The sequence below is a fragment of the Cibotium barometz genome, chromosome 14 (genome assembly GCF_041138505.1).
Source record: "Cibotium barometz isolate CiBa-2024 chromosome 14, ASM4113850v1, whole genome shotgun sequence".
Lineage (NCBI taxonomy): Eukaryota > Viridiplantae > Streptophyta > Polypodiopsida > Cyatheales > Cibotiaceae > Cibotium > Cibotium barometz.
This window is the reverse complement of record NC_141059.1, coordinates 12824382-12846287: the sequence shown is the minus strand read 5'-3', so window position 1 is coordinate 12846287 and position 21906 is coordinate 12824382. Positions and strand designations below refer to the sequence as shown.

The following is a 21906-nucleotide window of genomic DNA, read 5'->3' as shown; positions in this document are numbered from 1 at the left end:
GTTGGGTTCACACTATAGAGAACCCGTGTATGTATTAGTTGAGTACCTTTCATATTGTGTGTACTCTTATCTTGTATATGGTGTGTTGAGTGTTGAGTGAAGAAGAAGAAGACATTCAGCTCTCACCTTGTGTGTTCTCTATTAGGGTTTTGTGAGTGTGTGTGTGTGCTTGCAAGAGCTCAATCTCTCTTTCCCCCTGCATCTTTTCATGATTGGAGTACCACACGCAAAAACAGACTTTAGATATATGTGTGCTACGACACCGTCAAATAGAAGACTACTGATAGCCAACCATCAACATAATGCCCTCAGCCTAAAGGAGGGTAAGTACCTATGCTTTCTTGCCTCTATAAACTCATACCCAAAGGGAGCAAAGTCATACAATAATGCTAGTTAATTTCACACATGCCTCCTCTTTTGTGTCCTCCTTCCTGTTTCCTTCCATGTCATCCATATCACACCTCCCTTGTCTTCATCCTTTGCCTTGTCATCACCCTCTTGATCCTCTCCCTTGTCATCAACCTTTCCCATCTCGCCCTCCTCTTCATGCTCTCCCATCTCGTCCTCTATGAATGGCTTGACATTGTATCCCATAGGGATCATGTCAAGTAACAAATCCTGTTCATCGCAACCAGCATCCTTAAATATGTCCTCACAAGTCCTAGAGAGCTGCAGCAACTTAGGAAGAACATTTGCATCTTTCATATTCTTTGACTGAAGGTGCTTGAAGGAAGAAAGGCCATAGGCCACTACAGTGTTATGATTGACTTTAACATCAGGCTTCCCTCTGTGGCCAATTTGGAAAAAAAAATCTGCACAGGAATCTGCCCTTGTATCATCCTGAAGATCTTCTATTTCTCGGTTGAAGGACTGCTCATTCCTCTGGTTTTTGATCTGTCCTATAATGGAAGTAGTCCCATGAAAAACTGCCTGGTTTTGACACTGAATGACCTTCGCAGCTCTTGGCAGCACAGGACGGTCACGAGGGCCGACTGGCAAGGGGCCAAAACGACCAGGAAGGGCAAAGTCAAGAATGCGCTCATTCCTCCTCACAACTAGTGCAGTACACCTAACAAAGGCCCTCTCCAATAGTTGCTGAGAAAATTCCACAGACGTTGAGGTGAAAGAGTTGAAGAAAAGAGTTGTTTCCGTGTTCACAAGATTAGCCTTCAACTCCTCCACAACACTGCTCCCAAACATGGCATTCAAGAAGGTGGCCATCGTCACAGGTTGGATGTAGTCTTTACTCTTTGTGCACTCATGCATAGCTAGCACGATAATAATCCTGGCCACCATCTCCCCCCTAATACCTTCATGCACCAAGCCATCTAGGCAAACCTCCGTCAGCTTGTCTAGAAAATCACCCAGAAATTTATCATTCTCGGCATGCAGCAACTTAGCAGCACCAGCAGCAAGAGCCGGCTCCACAGCCGCTGCCGTGTAGACTCTTCGCCTGTCCTCTGTCATCTTCACGATAGTTCTCATGTGCTTTGCCACAAGTTGCTGTGGAAGAGTCCCCCACGCAACCACATCTAATCCCACAATACAGGCAAAAACAGCTATTGCTATGTCCCAAGTCACCCAGCCTGGCTTTGTGATATCAATGTTCTTCCCAAGCAACTTCATCTTTGCCAACAGAATGGTTGCGCCCAGCTTGTCAGTTGTGTCGACTGAATCATAGTATGCTGCCCAGAGTGGCCTCCCATATCGTATCACATGTGTAGGATCTGTGCTTACATCATCCTCACTGCTGCTAGCCTGGGCAAGAATATCACTCTTTCCAATCAAATAAATGGGATGGTAGACAGTGAAAGGGTGAGCCAATCTCACACGTGCACTTGCATCTTCCTCTGCTGCTGCTGCTAGGTCTGCCACTTTTCTATCAGTGCCCAGCACTAGACTGAAAAAGCTGCTGCCTCTCGGGATACTTCTTAATGACCTCCTGAACTTCATAAAATTGTCACCTAGCTCTCCTGCTTCGTCTACACACAAAAGAAGCCTCTTATTCTCCAGCTTCTTTATGTCTTCCTTGAAAAACTGCTCATACTTTTCTTCATCCCATTCTGGAAATTCTAAAGATCTGAGAATTTGCTGGAACTGATTGAATATTTCAGTTTGGAGGGACTGTCCTTTCTCCTGTGCGTGTATCCATGCTTCACATGTCATGTCAGTATGCTGATTGAAGACTGCCATGATGCTAGCAACAAGTGCCACAAAGGTTTTCTCACTGGATTGTGGGTTCTGCATGATGTCTGCTAGCTGCTCAGTGCGTCTCGGGAACCCAGTCTGCTCCTTTCCCATGCATGATATGTAAAAAACATAGAACTCCTTCCGCCACAGCTCGCAAATCAATCTTGACTTGCCCCATCCGCTGCTTTGAACCAAAGCAACCAGCGGCGCATACCTCTCATTGCGGTTCCATGAACTGGCATAATCCTGCAACTGCTGAGCCACATGGGTAAGTGCCTTCTCTGGAGCGACGTACTGAGTATCCCAGGCACGCTTTGCAGCCTCCATGTCCTGATCCCAGATCTTCTGCTGAAGCAAAGCATCCTTATCCTTTCGCTTGACAGCAGGGAAAAGGCTCAGAACATCGCCATAGGTTTGGCAGTTCGCTAAGCGTTCCAGACAAGATCTTGGATCGCTGCAGTCCACAGACTCCAAGTCAAGTCTTATACCCAATGATTGCAAGAACCCCGCAAAGCTCACCTGATCTCTGGTGATTTCTGCTCCCTCGGGCTCAGAATTTAAGTAAAAATCTATGATTCTAGGGTTGATTTTATCAGCTTCGTTCTTTCCTGGGCGAAGGGTCGCCATGGCTTCAAAACGGCGGACAAAGGGCGGTTTAACCCACAATAACGGCGGACAAAGGGCGGTTTAACTCACACAGCATGAATGGGCGCCGCATGAAACAGCCGCCTATGCTGGAGACGATGATCTTCCATCGACGATGCCCTTGTTCCTTTGTTCTGGCTATTAGCTACATTCAAATTCAAATAGAGTCTTAAACGCCCCCTGTAATTAATTAATTACTTGGTGTGTATTTTTGTAAGGTCCAAATTTCAAAATAGAAATGGCATTCCTTTTTATTTAGGCAATATCAACACTTGTCCGCCTATCTGCCTGGCATGCTGGCGGGTTTATTATAGTGGAATTCCTTTCTCCCATCGTGGAGGCTAACCCATAGAAGGTTCTCTCTCGCATCGTGGAGGCTCCTCATAGCATCAGATTTTCTCTTCTGTAATTATAAAGGGTTGCTTATAAGCACCCCAATAATTAAGTCAGAGTGAGGGTTTGTGATTTTGATCAATTTTGAGCTCCTAGCAGCACTCTTTAATTACAGAATCGCCATCTTATTTTGGTGAATTCAGGTATTGAAATAGAGGTGAAGAAGTGATCTAGCATGATAAACATGGTCTACTAAATGCCTTGCACAAGGCCATCTACTTAGATTTTAATTGGGAGCATTTTTCAAGATGGTGATTCTCCACAAATGGCGATGTTGCAATCCGCGAGGAATTTTTTGGACCTGTTTCATCTACTACATATAGACCATCCCCATAGCTCATATACCAAAGGGTTTCAAAAATAGACCTCATTTGGCCTTCAACCATCCATTTTAGAAAAAATAAGCAGTAAAAATAGCACATCACTAAAAGGGGATTCTAGAGGCCTTAACAAGTTTGCATAAGTAATTTGACATGATAGACATAGTCTACTAAGTGTCTTGCACCTGCCCATCAAGTCAGATTTGAATTGGGACCATTTACCAAGATGGCGATTCTGTAATCTCGTGGGAATTCTTAAGAGCTATTTCATTTGCAGTGTGTATCGACTACCCATAGAGTAAAAAGGACATCTCAAATGGACCTCATTTGACCCCCCAACCACCACTCATTCCAGAGAAAAATAGCCAAAACAACACAACTTTGAAATCGGTTTTTTCCCTGCAAATAACATCACAAAGACATACTTTGCACTCACAAAGAAAAACATAAAAAGAAAGATCATATGTATTCTTAGACATCTTGCCATTTGGGTAACATTTGGGACTTCCACTACACTTTTCTAAAGAATACATTTCATGGAAATGGGCATAACTTTTGCATCGTAACTTTGATTGTATAGATGTTTTTTGATAGAAATCAAGAGTGAGTCACTCTACAAAGCACTTCATGGACCACAATATTCAATGTGGCTATGCCAACATTGGAGTTTGCTTTTCCAAATTGGACCAGAAGACCTCCGTTTGATGCTCTGAAGATAGGGTGTTCTAGAAGTCTATTTTGGTACATTTTTTACTCAAAGTTGCTGCATTGTCTTGCATATAATTCATTCAGATCATTAGATCGGGGCTAAAAGGAACGACATCTCATATGAATTTGAGATAAAGGTGGATATCAACTATTGCTTCTCGCGTCTCTACCCACGGTAGCGATAACAAGACCCACATGCTACTTGAACAAATCATAGCGGATTACTCTTCATGCTCAAGCAAAACAGAAACACTGACTCCACTAGAAGTGAAACATCCAATCTCATGGGTGATTGCATGAATTCTGAAAGACCTAAAATTGGGAACCAAGTTCTGAAAGATGCAGGGGAGAAGAGAGCTTGAGCGCTTGCAAGCACACACACACACACAAAACCCTAAAAGAGAACACACAAGGTGAGAGGCTGAAAATCTTCTTCTTCTTTACACAACACTCAACACACCATATACAAAGATAAGAGTACACACCATATGAAAAGGTACTCAACCAAATACATACTAGGGTTCCCTATAGTGTGAACCCAACTAAATGAGCTAGCGCTATAACTATGCCAGAATGGCTGTCACCTAGCCTGTCATCCCACTGGCCGCATATCACCCATGATCTCACCAACCATGCCAGTGGTGTAAGTGTGGGGCCTATCCCCCAGGCGGGTCATCAGTGTCCACCGCCTCACTAGATGAGCTCGATATCTCAACAAGTTCCACCTTTAGACAAAATTAGGGAAATGGATTTTGACACGAGGCTTATCTACATGGTACTAACAAGCATGGTGTAAAGTTGTATTCTGACCCCCTCAATAGGATAGCAATGAAGATGGAGGACATTTCATCTCCAATAGAAATCATGGTATGGGTTAACTTCTAGGGTGACTAATACATGGGGATGAATGAGACCTCTATGAGAAAATGGATGCTTTCGAATGGATACAACGAGAGACTATGGGATACAACGAGAGACTATGAATGAGACCTCTATGAGCAAATGGATACAACGAGAGACTATGGGTCAACAATACATGGGGATGAATGAGACCTCTATGAGCAAATGGATGCTTTCGAATGGATACAACGAGAGACTATGGGATACAACGAGAGACTATGAATGAGACCTCTATGAGCAAATGGATACAACGAGAGACTATGGGTCAACAACCAACTCAACCATTGCCAAATCAGAAGGTTTTTGCTGAGGTAAGCTCTAAGCCTGCTAAAGTTTAAATTTATGACACGCTTGTGAGTCACATTGATGTTGATGCTAGGAATGTCATACTTTATCAATATTTGACAAACTATTTTGCATGTATACAAAAGACCTGGGGAAAAAATGATGGATTTCTATGATGATTGGAGTAACACATACTCTATCTTTGCCAGTATTGATGACATAAAGCATCATACGTGGAAAGGGAAACTAGTCTTGCAAAATGCTCAAGCGGCATCAACATCTACGGCTAGGCTAGGAGAAATAGATCATTATGCATTTAATTCTTACATTGTGAGGCTCAATCTCAGGATGAGAAATCCAAATGAGGGCACCACAATGGGACTACCTACTTACCCTTGAGGAGGAGTAGGCACACACATTCCTGAAATAACAAGACCTAGAATGGGTGAAATGGGAGGCTATATGGCTAGTACAGGGCCACACATACCTCATGAAACACGACCAAGAAAAATAGAGAGATGACAGATTTTGGGAACGAGAACTAGGCCCTTTGGTCTCTAAAAATTTTGTTAAACAGTTTGATGGAACGGGCGATCCGTATGATCATGTGGAAAAATATAGGCAATGACTATTTGCTGACGGAATCATGGACATGCATACCATGGTACAAGGCTTAGGTCTAACCATGGAGGGTAGAGTGCTAGCCTGGTTTCAAACTTTTAAGCCCGCCATGCTATATGACTTTGAGATGCTTGTGAAGCACTTCATAGAGGCTTATTCCAAGATAGGCATTAAGCACAACATGGTTACTTAGATCTTGAACTTTAAGCAAAAGGATAAAGAGTCAGTGACAGAGTGCATTGCAAGATGTTCTATCAAAGAGATGCCAAGGCAAGAGAGACTTATATCAAGCTTCCATGAAGGGCTACAAAATAGACAACTATACATGCAATTATTTACAAAGAACCACATAGACTTTGATGAGTGTTGCTCTAATGCTCAGAAGTTTGATGACAATTGCAATCTCTTACATAGTAAGTCTGATCGCCTAAGAAAATCAAGGCAAACAGACATTCGTTTGACCCAGGGCTCCTGAGGTTGTAGGACCACCAAAGAAAACCTAAAAGGCAAAAAAAAAAAGAACATGTGTGCTTGCTCATTAAGGAGCAATCGACAACGTCACGGTATGGCAACAATAAAGGGATTACTTGGGCTCACACCCACACTGAACCTAATGGCTTATATCTTCAAGCCATTGAGATCCATGCCCCAAATGCAACTCCCAATACCATTTGCCATGCCAACAAGGGTTTTACACCCCTTATCACTTCAATCCCATTGGGCTTTGGTCTTGTGCCTAACACTACCAAAAATCCTATAAATACCAACCCTTTTCAACCCCTAGATGCCCACACCTTGGACATACTGACTAGTCTAGGAAGGAGGGGACTAAGTGAGTCCCTACCCACAAGAGCACTGACACATGGCCTCGATGACTCATACAAGAACACGGCCGTACAAATTATCATGGGCAAATGTGATGGAACAACTGATCCTGTTCAATTTATTCAAATATTTGAACAGAGATGTGAAGCCTTTGGAAATCCAAACTTCCCCACCAAGGTACATGTGTTGAACCTATTTTTAGTGGGAAAGGCTAGTAGATGGTTCATCACATTGATGCTGATAAAGACAAACTTCAGGACCTTGAAAACAACCTGTATCCATGGTGATTAGTGGAGTGCAACAAGAGAACTCTATTTGATTGAGTGCAAACAAAAAAAAAACCATTAGACATTTTATCCTTTGGATAAAAATCTTGGACTCAAGATGTGAGTTATGGGAGAAACTAAACGATGCTCAATTGAAGAGATGTTTCATGGTGGACTTAAAGAATAACAACTTACGCAACTTGATCATTGTATCCAATCCGGAAACATTTGATCAATGTTGTAAAGAAGCAATATGTTTAGATGATAACATGATGGAGGATGATCATGATACGAGATGTTCCTCATCTAAACCAACTGAAGCAAAGGGTAAAGAAAAATTGATCTTGGAATTGTCATTTCCTGAATTCTACGCAACCTTGTTTAAAATCCTTGAACCAAAACCTCCAAAAGAGGATGAGCTCCCTCAAGACAATACATCCTTAATGCCTCTCACAATGGTGGACCTAATGCCTTGTGTTCTTTGCCACCACTAGCACCCCAATCCCCAATGTGTGTACCCTAAGTCAGCCTTTCAATTCTGCCAACATTGTAAGGTTTTGGGTCACGATACATCTCAATATCGTAATTCACCTACAATTAACTCAAAGCCTCCATCCCCTATGCCCCAAGCAGAAATAGTCCAAAGGGTAGAAACTGCTTAGGAAACGGTTAAGCAAACACTTCAATGTTTCTATTGTCGTGGACCGCACAATGGCAGAATGCACAGTTTGGAATACTTCCATACCCACAGTCTACTAACACTTTTTAACTCATGTGTGAATAATGTGGCATCGATCACATATTCCAAGATTGCCCAAGGTGAGTTGCTTCAATAAAACTCTTAACATCTTGAGTGTGCAAAACACGAAATTATCTACGGTACCCTTGAATGTGCCTACACGCTTACAAGCCAAGGCACGAGAAACAGTAAAAAAAGAATGCAAAAGGAAACACTTCGAAATGGGTAGGAGAGCATGATTTAAAACAGAAACCAAAAAGTAAAACAAAACCTTCTACATCCAAGAAAAACAAGGGACAACAAATTGTCGACACCAAGGTTGAAAAAAAAGGACAAGGAAAAGGAGCCCGTGGAGGATATTGTTGAGAGCTTTGATATTCCAAGCTCATCTACATCTTCATCTATGGCAGTACATCATGAGCTTGAGAGGGGCTGTTGAGATTCAAGCTCGATGTCAGTGTGAGCCAGCTATGCATCCAAAAACTTTGAGGTGTCCAATGTCTGGCCTATAACCTGTAAGCCGCATCTCTGGCGTACTTCCATGAATGGCTGTTGTAGGTGTTTTGTTAAGTATATACACTGCAGTAGCACAAGCTTCTGCCCAATAATAATCTGGCATGCTCTTTTCATTGAGCATTGCCCTAGCCACTACACATATGACTCTATTCTTTCTCTCAGCCACACCATTTTGCTGAGGTGTATACCTGCAAGTCAATTGTCTTCTTATACCATGCTTCCTCAAGAAATGCTCAAAAGCTTTTGAGGTGTATTCACCACCTCCATTTGTCCTCAAACATTTAATCCAACAGTCATATTGCTTTTTTGCAAAAGCTTTGAAATCCATAAACTTTTCCAATACTTCACTTTTCTCTCTGAGAAAGTATATCCATGTCATCCTGCTAAAGTCATCAATGAATGTCACATAGTATAAACTGCCTTTGATAGATGGGTTTTGTGCAGGACCCCATACATCACTATGTACTATCTCAAGTGGCCTGCTACTCATATTTCCTTCTCTAGGAAACCGCAACCTTGCCTGCTTTCCAAACTGACAGGCTTCACAAACATGCATATTCCCATCATACTTGAATCTAGGCAGCCCACTGACAATGCCTCTTGTCTGCATGTTCTTTAACCTTTGTATATTGACATGTCCAATCCTCTTATGCCACATATCAATGTCCTGTACCACATTTTTGTTTTTAGAGAACATGGCTGATTTTAACTCAGGAATTTCGGCATCCAGCTTAAACAACCTGCCTTCTTTCTTGCCTTTAGCAATGACTCTACATCCATGTTTGCAATCCTCAACGAAGCAACCATGCTCGTTGAAATGAACCTGTAATCCCTGTTCCACCATTTGACCAACTGAGGCCAAGCTTTTTGTGATAGAAGGAACATACAATACATCTGACATAGATTTTGTTTGACCATTGTGCACATAACCAATGGTACACTTCCCAACATGTGTAATGGCATGCTGAGTATCATCTCCTGTTTCCACATAGCCTTTCACATCCATAGGCTTCATATGCTCAAACCATTCACCATGACAAGTCATATGGTTTGAGGCTCCAGAATCCATATACCAAGTATCATCATTTTCAGCATTTGTCATCATAGATCCAACAACATGTTTCATGGCGAACAAATGATTTGCAGTGCCATCATTACTGCTTGATGCATAATTTCCACCACCATGTTGTGCATAATTTCCACCATAATGACCACCACGTTGTGCTCTACCCCCTCTCAAATCATTCTGTTTTGCGGAAACAATCTCTTGCCATATGACCAAATTTCCCACAATAATGGCATTCCACATCTTGCATAGATGTTTATTGGCCTTGCCAACGTCCTCTACCACGAGGATTACCTCTGCCTCTATGAGGTGTATATCCACGACCACCTCTAGCACCATATGAAGGCTGAAAAGTCTGTTGTGGTGACCTGTCCTACCATCCACGACCATTACCACCACAGCCACGTGATGTGAATCTCCCCCTGCCTCTAAAACCTCTGTGCGAGTAGAAAGCCTGATTTCTGCCATTATCATCATGGCTAGTAGATGCATCCACAAATGAATCACTGAGTTTGATTTACTCAACAAGCAAGAGTGAAACCAACTCATCAAAGTCTGGTAAACCTGTACTCCGAACCGAGATAGATGTATCAAAAGATTTATATTCCTTGCCAAGACCACGCAAGGTAATGTCCACCAAATCATCATCAGGCATGGGGGCATTTATTGTTGCCAATGCATCTGCAAACTTCTTTATTTCTTGCACATAATCATGGATGCTCCTTCTATTCCGCTTCACATTATGTATCTGTTGTCGCTCGCAACAACTGAGACTTGCGAGCACTCGTGTCTGTATCAAACATCTTTACCAAAGTATCCCATGCATCTCTGGGATTCTCAGTATCCTATATGTGTATGAGCATAGCATCCGAAATACATATAGACAGATAATGCAACACCTTGAATGCTCTTTCTGACCATTGTTTATGAGCGATAACCTACTGCTGTGTAGGTTGTCGGGGTAGCTCTGGCTCTGGCTCAGCACCTGTAATAAGATTCCAAAAACCTTTTCCCTTCAAGAAACTTTTTATCCCCTGTACTTCCATGCTTGGAAGTTCTTCCTATCCAGCTTTTCACCAACAATCTGTACTGGATTATCCGACGTTGCTCAATGCAAAAACACCTTGTGTACACTTCCAAATCTGTAAACGAGCCTTCCTCAGCTCAATCACACTCCAATGAGTGTTCCAGATACTCCAAAGTAGCCAACAATCTTCAAATTTGATGTAGAAAATCAACCTGTATGCATCCAAAATGAACTGGCTCAAATAGTCCAAGATACCCTGATTTGATGCGCTTTTCGAGGCTCCAAATTACAATTTAGTGGTTCAATCAAGTATGGGTAACTTGCACTGACACCTGAACAACCTCAATGTAGAGTATCAACACCATCTGACATGTGTACATATCAATTTTTGAAAACCCCTTTCTCTGTTTTGGAAAAAACCAAAAAAATAAAAAAAACCAGTAGTAATTTTGCTCTAAATTCTTCAATATTTGTCCAAATTGAGCAACCAGGCATTCATTAGCTTAGCAATAGTGTCCACTAACTCCATGTAAGAGGAATTAGTCCAATTGTATAAGACCAATGAGTAATTGTTAAACTCACTCCGTTTCTCTGCAACCAGTAAACAAGCTTTTTAATCAGCTCATTCCCAGCTCAATTAGGCATAATTGATCAAACCAACCATATAGCCCTCTTCTCTAGTGTGTGTAGCAACCAATTGCTAAATCAATTGTGGAAGGAACCAAGCACCCAAGTGAAATTTGATCTCCTCGCTTCAAAAATGTCAAAATTCTGCCCTGTTTCTCTGTGCAATCTGCGCCGCCTGCTCTACAGGGATTTGGGAGTGATTATAATATTAATTGATGAGCTTATCAAGTGCCCAATACACCTAGGCAAGTGTGCAACCAGTCAATGCTTTGATTTTTGCCAAAAACATGCTCCAAATACACCAAATTTTGAGTTGCTTTTCTCTGTTTTGTGAGAGCTCAAAAACCAAAAATTTTCACTCATTCAAATGCTTCCAAATTGCTCCAAAATCACAGTAGAGCTTGTACATGGGTTGCCAATACATTCCTCCTTGTCAGATACATGTGTCTTTTGCCAGATTTACATCAATTTCCACCATACATCAGTGCTTCCAAGCTTCAATAGAAAGCTTCCAAAAACCAGAATTTCTCTTTGCTTTGAGTTGCTCTAATTTGCTTTGTTTTTGCCTGAATCACCTGCAATCCACTCAAGGATGTTTAGAAGACCTTACTCGGTAGGCCAAACTCTCAGATCTGATAGTAATCGGTGTGCTCCAAGATTCACAGCTTCAATGGCAAGCTTCACAGCTTTTCTTCACAGCTTCTTCTCCCTCTTCTCTCACTCACTCATAAACCCTAATAGACAGCACAAGGCTCTGATACCATGTTGAAAAAGCGGTAGAGAAAGAGGAGACACACACACAGGAGCAAACCCTAATGTATATTATAAACCCTAACCATAGAGAGAAGCCATCTCCCTTCACACACAATGCATAAAGCCATAATCCATATTACACACAACACACTATGAGTTGTGTCCACACACATCTAGCCCTAGCTAATGTCCACACTCTATGACCAGCTGGACGCGGTCATTTATGTCTCACACATGCTGGTACCTAACATGCCAGCACATACCATAGCTGGCTCACACTGACATCGAGCTTGAATCTCAACAGATATGACCCCAAAAGAGCCAAAAGCTACATATGATGTAGAAGAATCCACCTCAAAGGCTACCACTAAAACTACAAAACCCACATTTGCAACACATGACAAAAAAGCACCAAATAAAGTTCGTTCTCGTCCGCATGGGCAAACATAATGAAAACCCGACGATCCAAGGAAAGTCAGATGATGAAACAAGTTCTAGTACGTCGCTTAGTGAGGATGAAAAAAGTTATGATTTGTCACTCATTGTGCCTAAAGACAAATTAAGAAACTAGAACCCACCCAACCACCCCAAACTAAAAATCATGATCATATGACATGCGGAACGCAAACAGCAAGCTCAAGAGAGCATGCTTAGCATTGTTGAGTGTCATACAAGATCATTGGTTGTGATTGAACCACATAATGTCAAACCCACAAAAGCAACCAGAATACAAAAACAAGAGGAGTATCACTTTCCCTTTCACGAGGAAGACGTACTCTCTACAAAAATGAGCACATCAGGCCAAGAAGAGTCATTAAAGGCAGATTGCATGAATGATGCAGTTGCAAAAGCACGTGAGCGATTCGATGCACCCCTTACAAAAATTAAGCAATCTCTTAAATCCTCCTTTGGAGAAGTGCTCTTTCTCTGGTGAAGCCAGCATAACATTAGCACTTGCACCTTTAAAGGCTAAACATGAGCTATGCTAAGACATTAAGAGCTACATAGAACATGACTGTTAGGATTTGCAAGTTTCCAAGAAGCAGACTACCTCACTTAGAGTTGTTAAAGGACCAAGTGTGCCATTGTAAACATTGGGCACTCTTGAAAAATCTGGGAGCCAAGAAGAGGATGAAAGTGAATGGGAACATGAAATTGAAAAATGGGATCTAAAGTTGAAACAAACACTGAAATATCCATGGTTTCACTAGAAGATTCTATCATGGTATGGTTAGATTTCCCTGTGGGTGGGCAATGATGTTAAGCACAAATGCAGATTGATTAGCCCTTGAGCAAGTTATAACATCATGAGACAATAGACACGGGTGTCATTCTGACAACCTAAAATCATCCCTAAAGACAATGGTCTTGCAAGAGGTGCCAATGGACAAAACATTGAAGTTCCAGGTTTCTTTAGCTATGCTACTCAAACAATCAGTGGAAATGTAGAATTTAGATTCCATGTTACCCTAGATTCCCTGGAGTATGATGTCATCCCTGGTGGAACTTGGGTCCATGACTCATTGTATTCAATTGATGAATTTATGTAAACAGTCGCCTTGAACACTCTTGCACAGGCATTGTGAAATTGCTATTACGGGAGGAAGAAACCTTGGAGGAGTTGTAACTTCCAACATATCTTACTCAAAATATCCCAAGAATTATGGTTGGATTGGAACTTTTCAATATAAAACCACCACAATCGAAGCACATCTTTATCCACAATGAGAGCACAATCTCATGACCCTCGAATTATGGGATTTGTTAGGTCAGCCAACATGCACGGCTCATCCTAATAGAATTCCATTCACAAAAGTCTTGAACATGCCATGTTTGGGGTACTTTGAACATACACTATATATTAAAACTAACCCCCTTACTTGTTGCAAGTCATTTGTGGTTGAATATGTGTTGGAAGCATATGTGATATTGGGGCATAAATGGACTATTGTTGCCCAAGCACCACTGTTCTTTGCTAGCAATAGGTGTTGAAAAAGCGGTAGAGGGAGAGGAGACACACACACAGGAGCAAACCCTAATGTATATTGCAAACCCTAACCATAGAGGGAAGCCATCTCCCATCTCACACAATGCATAAAGCCATAATCCATAATACACACAACACACTATTAGCTGTGTCCACACACTTCTAACCCTAGCTAATGTCCACACACTATGACCAGCTGGACGCGGTCATTTATGTCTCACACATGTTCCTACCTAACATGCCAGCACATAGCATAGCTGGCTCACACTGACATCGAGCTTGAATCTCAACAGCCCCTCTCAAGCTCATGATGTACTGCCGATGAAGATGTAGATGAGCTTGGGATATCAAAGCTCTCAACACTCCCCCTCAAGCTCATCCCACGTACTCCCAACATAGTACGGAAGTACTCAAACTTCCCCTTGCTAAGTGGCTTTGTAAAGATATCTGCCACCTGCTCATCAGTCTTCACATACTGTAGATCAACTGTACCATCCAGCATCTTCTCTCTGACAAAGTGATAATGGACCTCTATGTGTTTGGTCCTCGCATGAAATACTGGATTCTTGGCCAACTGTATACTACTCTCACAATGAATGACAACTTTGCCATCAATAGGCTCACCCAAATCTGCCAAGAGACTCTTTAACCATACTGCCTCACAAGTAGCAATGGCTGCACCCCTGTATTCAGCCTCTGTAGTACTGGATAAAGCAACTGTAGGTTGCTTCTTGCTACTCCAACTCACCACGGCACTTCCAAGTGTAAAAGCATAACCACTAGTAGACCTCCTGTCATATGAGCTACCTGCCCAATCAGCCTCTGTGTAGCCATGTATATCCAAGCTTTTACCACTCTCATAAAGTAGACCATAATATGCAGTGGTCTTCACATATCTCATAATGCGTCTCACTGCATCCAAATGTGGTTTTCTGGGACTCTGCATGAATTGGCTTACTAGCCCCACAGCATAACTCGAATCCGAGCGTGTGATAGTCATGTAAATGATACTACCAACCATCTTCCTGTACATAGATGGATCATCTAGCTCCTCACCAAAATCAGCCCGCAACTTCACATTTTGCTCCAAAGGTGTACTCATAGGCTTACACCCTGTCATGCCATACTTTGCCAACATATCCAATGCATATTGGCGTTGCACTAACCATGTACCTGCATGGTCTTTGACCACTTCGATTCCAAGAAAGTATCTCAACTCACCAAGGTCTTTCATGTCAAATTGTCCACTCAATGCTTTCTTGACATGCATCACATCTGCACCATGATCACCTGTGATAATCAAGTCATCTACATAGATGACAAGTAAAACAATCCCATGATCTGTCTTCTTCACATAGAGTGAAGAATCTACTGTAGAAATTTGAAATCCAAGAGAGATAAGATATCTGCTCATCTTATCACTCCAAGCACGAGGTGCTTGCTTCAAACCATATAATGCCTTTTTCAATCTGCATACATGAGTGGGATATTTTGGGTGTACATACCCTTCTGGCTGTGCCATACAAACCTCTTCTTGTAGATCACCATTTAGAAATGCATTTTTGACATCCATTTGATGCATTTCCCAACCATTAGCTGCAGCCATAGCAATGACTGCTCTCACTGTTCTCATCTTTGCCACTGGACTGAATGTTTCATCATAGTCCAAACCTTGGGTTTATGCATAACCCTTAGCTACTACCAATCTTGCTTTATGTAGCTCAATGGAACCATCAGACTTGCACTTCACTTTGTAAACCCATTTACAACCAATGACATTTTTGTCCTGTGGTAGTGCAATCAAGTCCCATGTATCATTATGAACCAATGCGTCCATCTCAACATCCATTGCTTTCTCCCTTACATGCTTTCCAATAGCTTCTGTATAGCATTTAGGTTCTACATGCTTCACCATAGATGTCATATATGCATAATGCATAGCAAAATCACGGTATTTCAACCTGTCAACGGGATATCTTACCCTTTGGGATCTCTACAATGTATTCGGATCACTCTGAACACCTGTCACCCTAGCATGTGGTGGCACATATCTATCCTGCCTAGCACCAGGTGTGCGTAAAACAGGTATGCCAAGATCCTCATCCAAACTCTCTGAACTCGATGACTCATAACCTGTAATTCCAATTCCTTCAACTTTCTTCTTTCCTTTAGCCATAGCACTACTCCCAGTGCTCACACTCTCATGCCTCAAACGTCCTGACCATGGACGTGCAGTACTACTCTCAGCCTCTGCTGCTGGTACAGACATAGTAGTAGAACTAGAACTTGCTTGTGGCAAGTTCATAGGCACATCTGCCTCAAGTGACTCAATGACACCCTCATCCTTTGCTTTATACCAACTAGCAAGCTCATCAAACACCACATCTCCTGAGATGACCACTTGTCTAGTTTGTGGATTGTAACATTTGTATGCCTTACAATCCTGTGCATATCCAACAAATACACATCCCTGAGATGACCACTTGTCTAGTTTGTGGATTGTAACATTTGTATGCCTTTCGATCCTGTGCATATCCAACAAATACACATTTTTCTGCCTTAGGATCCAATTTCCTTCTTCTTTCATCAGGGACATGTACATAAGCTATGCATCCAAAAACTTTGAGGTGTCCAATGTCTGGCCTATAACCTGTAAGCCGCATCTCTGGCGTACTTCCATGAATGGCTGCTGTAGGTGTTTTGTTAATAAGTATATACACTGCAGTAGCACATGCTTCTACCCAATAATAATTTGGCATGCTCTTTTCATTGAGTATCGCCCTAGCCACTTCACATATGACTCTATTCTTTATCTCAGCCACACCATTTTGCTAAGGTGTATACCTGCAAGTCAATTGTCTTCTTATTCCATGCTTTCTCAAGAAATGCTCAAAAGCTTTTGAGGTGTATTCACCACCTCCATCTGTCCTCAAAAATTTAATCCAACAGCCATATTGCTTTTCTGCAAAAGCTTTGAAATCCATAAACTTTTCCAATACTTCACTCTTCTCTATGAGAAAGTATATCCATGTCATCCTGCTGAAATCATCTATGAATGTCACATAATATAAACTGCCTTTGATAGATGGGTTTTGTGTAGGACCCCATACATCGCTATGTACTATCTCAAGTGGCTTGCTATTCATATTTCCTTCTCTAGGAAACCATAACCTTGCCTGCTTTCCAAACTGACAGGCTTCACAAACATGCATATGTCCATCATACTTGAATCTAGGCAGCCCACTAACACTGCCTCTTGCCTGCATGTTCTTTAACCTTTGTATATTGACATGTCCAATCCTCTTATGCCACATATCAATGTCTTGTACCACATTCCTGATTTTAGAGAACATGGCTGATTTTAACTCAGGAATTCCAGCATCCAGCTTAAACAACCTGCCTTCTTTCTTGCCTTTAGCAAGGACTCTACAACCATGTTTGAAATCCTCAACGAAGCAACCATGCTCGTTGAAACGAACCTGTAATCCCTGTTCCACCATTTGACCAACTGAGGCCAAGCTTTTTGTGAGATAAAAGGCACGTACAATACATCAGACATAGACTTTGTTTGACCATTGTGCATAACCAATGGTACACTTCCAACATGTGTAATGGCATGCTGAGTATCATCTCTTGTCTCCACATAGCCTTTCACATCCATAGGCTTCATATTCTCAAACCATTCACCATGACAAGTCATATGGTTTGATGCTCCAGAGTCCATATACCAAGTATCATCATTTTCAGCATTTGTCATCATAGATCCAACAACATGTTTCATGGCAAACAAGTGATTTGCAGTGCCATCATTACTGCTTGATGCATAATTTCCACCACCATGTTGTGCATAATATCCACCATAATGACCACCACGTTGTGCTCTACCCCCTCTCAAATCATTTTGTTTGCGGAAATAATCTCTTGCCATATGACCAAACTTCCCACAGTAATGGCATTCCACATCTTGCATAGATGTTTGTTGTTGGCTTTGCCAACGTCCTCTACCACGAGGATTACCTCTGCCTCTCTGAGGTGTATACGAAGGCTGAAAATTCTGTTGTGATGACCTGTCCTGCCATCCACGACCATTACCACCACGGCCATGTGATGTGAATCTCCCCCTGCCTCTAAAGCCTCTCTGTGAGTAGAAAGCCTGATTTCTGCCATTATCATCATGGCTAGTAGATGCATCCAAAAATGAATCACTGAGTTTGATTACCTCATCAAGCAAGAGTGAAACCAACTCATCAAAGTCCGGTAAACCTGTACTCCTCTCACTGAGATAGATGTATCAAAAGATTTATATTCCTTGCCAAGACCACGCAAGGTAATATCCACCAAATCATCATCAGGCATGGGGGCATTTATTGTTGCCAATGCATCTGCAAACTTCTTTATTTCTTGCACATAATCATGTATGCTCCTTTTATTCCGCTTCACATTATGTATCTGCTGTTGCAACTGAGACTTGCGAGCACTCGTGTCTGTATCAAACAACTTCACCAATGTATCCCATGCATCCTTGGGATTCTCAGCATCATGTATGTGTATGAGCATAGCATCCAAAATACATATAGACAGATAATGCAATACTTTGAATGCTCTTTTTGACCATTGCTTATGAACGATAACCTGCTGTGTAGGTTGTCAGGGTAGTTCAGGCTCTGGCTTAGCACTTGTAATGAGATTCCAAAAACCTTTTCCTTTCAAGAAACTTTTGATCCTGTACTTCCATGCTTGGAAGTTCTTCCTATCCAGCTTTTCACCAACAATCTGTACTGGATTATCCGACATGTTTGCTCAATGCAAATATAGCTTTCGCACAAATTCAAATCCGTAAATGAGCCTTCCTCAGCTCAACCACACTCCAATGAGTGTTCCAGGTACTCCAAAGTAGCCAACAATCTTCAAATTTGATGTAGAAATCAACCTGTACGCATCCAAAATGAACTGGCTCACGCAGTCCAAGATACCCTAATTTGATGCACCTTACAATGTAGTGGTGCAATCAAGTATGGGCAACTTGCATTGACACCTAAACAACCTCAATGTAGAGTATCAACACCATCTGACGTGTACATATCAATTTTTGAAAACCCCTTTCTCTGTTTTGGGAAAAACCAGAAAAACCAAAATAACCAGTAGTAATTTTGCTCTAATTTCTTCAATATTTGTCCAAATTGAGCAACCAGGCATTCATTAGCTTAGCAATAGTGTCCACTAACTCCATGTAAGAGGAATTAGTCCAATTGTATAAAACCAATGAGTAATTGTTCAATTAAACTCACTCTGTTTCTCTGCAACCAATAGACAGGCTTTTTAATCAGCTCATTCCTAGCTCAATTAGGCATAATTGATCAATCCAATCATGTAGCCCTCTTCTCTAGTGTGTGTAGCAACCAATTGCTAAGTCAATTGTGAAATATATCAAGTACACAAGTAGTAATTGACCTCCTCGTACCAAAAAAGTGAAAAGAATACTCTGTTTCTCTGTAGATTCTGCACCGCCTGCTGTAGAGGGCTTTGGGAGTGTTTGTAATATTAATTGATGATCAAATCAAGTGCCCAACACACTTAGGTATGTGTGTAACCAGTCAATGCCTTGATTTTTGCCAAAAACATGCTCCAAATGCATCAAATTTTGAGTTGCTTTTCTCTGTTTTGTGAGAGCTCAAAAACCAGAATTTTTTACTGATTAAAATGCATGTAAATTGCTCCAAAATCACAGTAGGGCTTGCATAGGAGTTGCCAATACATTCCTCCTTGTCAGATACATGTGTCTTTGCCAGATTTACATGTATTTCCACCATATATCAGTGCTTCCAAGCTTTAATGGAAAGCTTTCAAAAACCATAATTTCTCTTTGCTTTGGGTTGCTCTAATTTGCTTTGTTTTTGCCTGAATCACCTGCAATCCGCTCAAGGATGTTTAGAATACCTTACCCGGTAGGCCAAGCTCTCAGATCTGATAGTAATTGGTGTGCTCCAAAGCTTCACAGCATCAATGGCAAGCTTCACAGCTTTTCTTCACAGCTTCTTCTCCCTCTTCTCTCACTCACTCATAAACCCTAATAGACAGCACAAGGCTCTGATACCATGTTGAAAAAGTGGTAGAGGGAGAGGAGACACACACACACAGGAGCAAACCCTAATGTATATTGCAAACCCTAACCATAGAGGGAAGCCATCTCCCATCTCACACAATGCATAAAGCCATAATCCATAATACACACAACACACTATTAGTTGTGTCCACACACTTCTAACCCTAGCTAATGTCCACACACTTCTAACCCTAGCTAATGTCCACACACTATGACCAGCTGGATGCAGTCATTTATGTCTCACACATGTTCCTACCTAACATGCCACCACATAGCATAGCTAGCTCACACTGACATCGAGCTTGAATCTCAACACTAGGGTCATCATGATGGTTAATGACACAAATATGACAATACCATACTACACAAAAGAGGAACCAACCCTCATGTATTTCTATGATGCTGAATGCAAAAAGCTACAAGACTCTTTCTCAAAAGCTCTTCTACATGAAGACCTACCATCTACATCAATGACAGACTATGATAATACTCCTCCGACTCCATCCTCACCAACAAAGTCCAATGCAAAAACCTCGCACTGCATGATGACCCAAACAAGCATGATAATCATTAACCTAAGATGCATGATGAGAGTCTACACAGCTATGTGGTAAGGCAAAGTAACAGCCAATTTACTATTAGATAATTTTTGAACATTCAACTTCATCTCATCAAGAATATCCTCATCTATGGGAAAATGATCTATATCCTACTCTATATTCGAATTTGAACCTATACGAGTTGGTCTCCCACATTAGAATGAGCCTCAAAATGCCTCCACATATGGCTATCCCCCTAGGAACAAAGGTAGCAGGGTATCATAGATGTCATGTGAGCATGCATCTATCCATTTGATACATGCAAGTAATAATTGCATAGCATCCTTCACAAATACAACATCTTGACTCATCAAGATTCTTTGTGTAGTTGAATGATAGAGCATATATCCTTTGCTCTCAATATTGTACCCCACAAAATGCATTTCACAACTTTATCATCAAGCTTAGTGTGCTGCTTCTCAGGCAGCATAAGGGCATATGCCAAGAAACCAAATACACATAAATGAGCCAGAGAGGGCATTCTACCATGCCAAGAAACCAAATACACACAAATGAGCGAGAGAGGGCATTCTACCATGCCAAGCCTCATAAGGTGTGGCTATTTTCAACACCTTGGTGTGGGACACCTATTAAGTACACAAGTGGCATACATAACAACTTCAAGCCATACATAACACAAGTGGCATACATAACAACTTCAAGCCAAAATGTATGTGGAAATGCTTGAGTCTTAACCATATAGTGTGCCACCTCCATGAGAGATGTGTTTTTCCTTTGTCAGCTACACCATTTTGCTGAGGTGTAAGGGCATTGTGCATTGGTGTTTTATCCCACATTCAAGCAGGAATGCATTGAACTCTTAGATATATACTCCTCCCCTCCATTAGAATGGAGGGGTGACCACTTTACATACTTTGTCAGCTACACCATTTTGCTGAGGTATAAGGGCATAGTGCATTGGTGTTTTATCCCACGTTCAGTCTCACAGGAATGCATTGAACTCCTTAGACATATACTCCTCCCCTCAATCATAATGGAGGGGTGACCACTTTACATCATCTTGATACAAGCATAAGAAAACTTTTCAGCTTTCTTTCAAAGGATAGACCCATGAATCGCCCCTTCGTATTTTGCTAGTGCTAGGCTTGGATCTCCTCAATCAAGGTGTGATGTGGTTGTGATGGGTGGTGGCCTATAAGGCGCGATCTCTGTGGCTCATTGGCTCTCTGTGGCTCTCTATCAAGAGAGAGCTCTCCTGGTTGCTGATGTCAGATCTAGGGTTGTCTAGGTTGGGGGGGAGGCTCCCTCTAATGATGGTCTGAAGAAGCTAGTGGTCGAGGTCTGAGACTATAAGGCGCGATCTCAAGGCTCATTG

The 21906-nt window shown here is 41.7% G+C and overlaps 1 protein-coding gene across 1 annotated transcript; it reads right to left on the bottom strand.

Annotated features, from left to right (window-relative positions):
• Positions 1-324: 324 nt before the first annotated feature.
• On the bottom strand, positions 325-2814 carry LOC147631673 (uncharacterized). The gene has a single exon (XM_086808185.1). It carries the CDS (start codon positions 2515-2517, stop codon positions 400-402), a length of 2118 nt encoding a protein of 705 aa, XP_086664311.1. The 5' UTR covers positions 2518-2814; the 3' UTR covers positions 325-399.
• Between the last annotated feature and the right edge of the window lie 19092 nt (positions 2815-21906).

Bases quoted from the DNA above. Each gene is read 5' to 3' on its own strand.
- LOC147631673 (XM_086808185.1), bottom strand. From the start codon at position 2,517: ATGGAGGCTGCAAAGCGTGCCTGGGATACTCAGTACGTCGCTCCAGAG.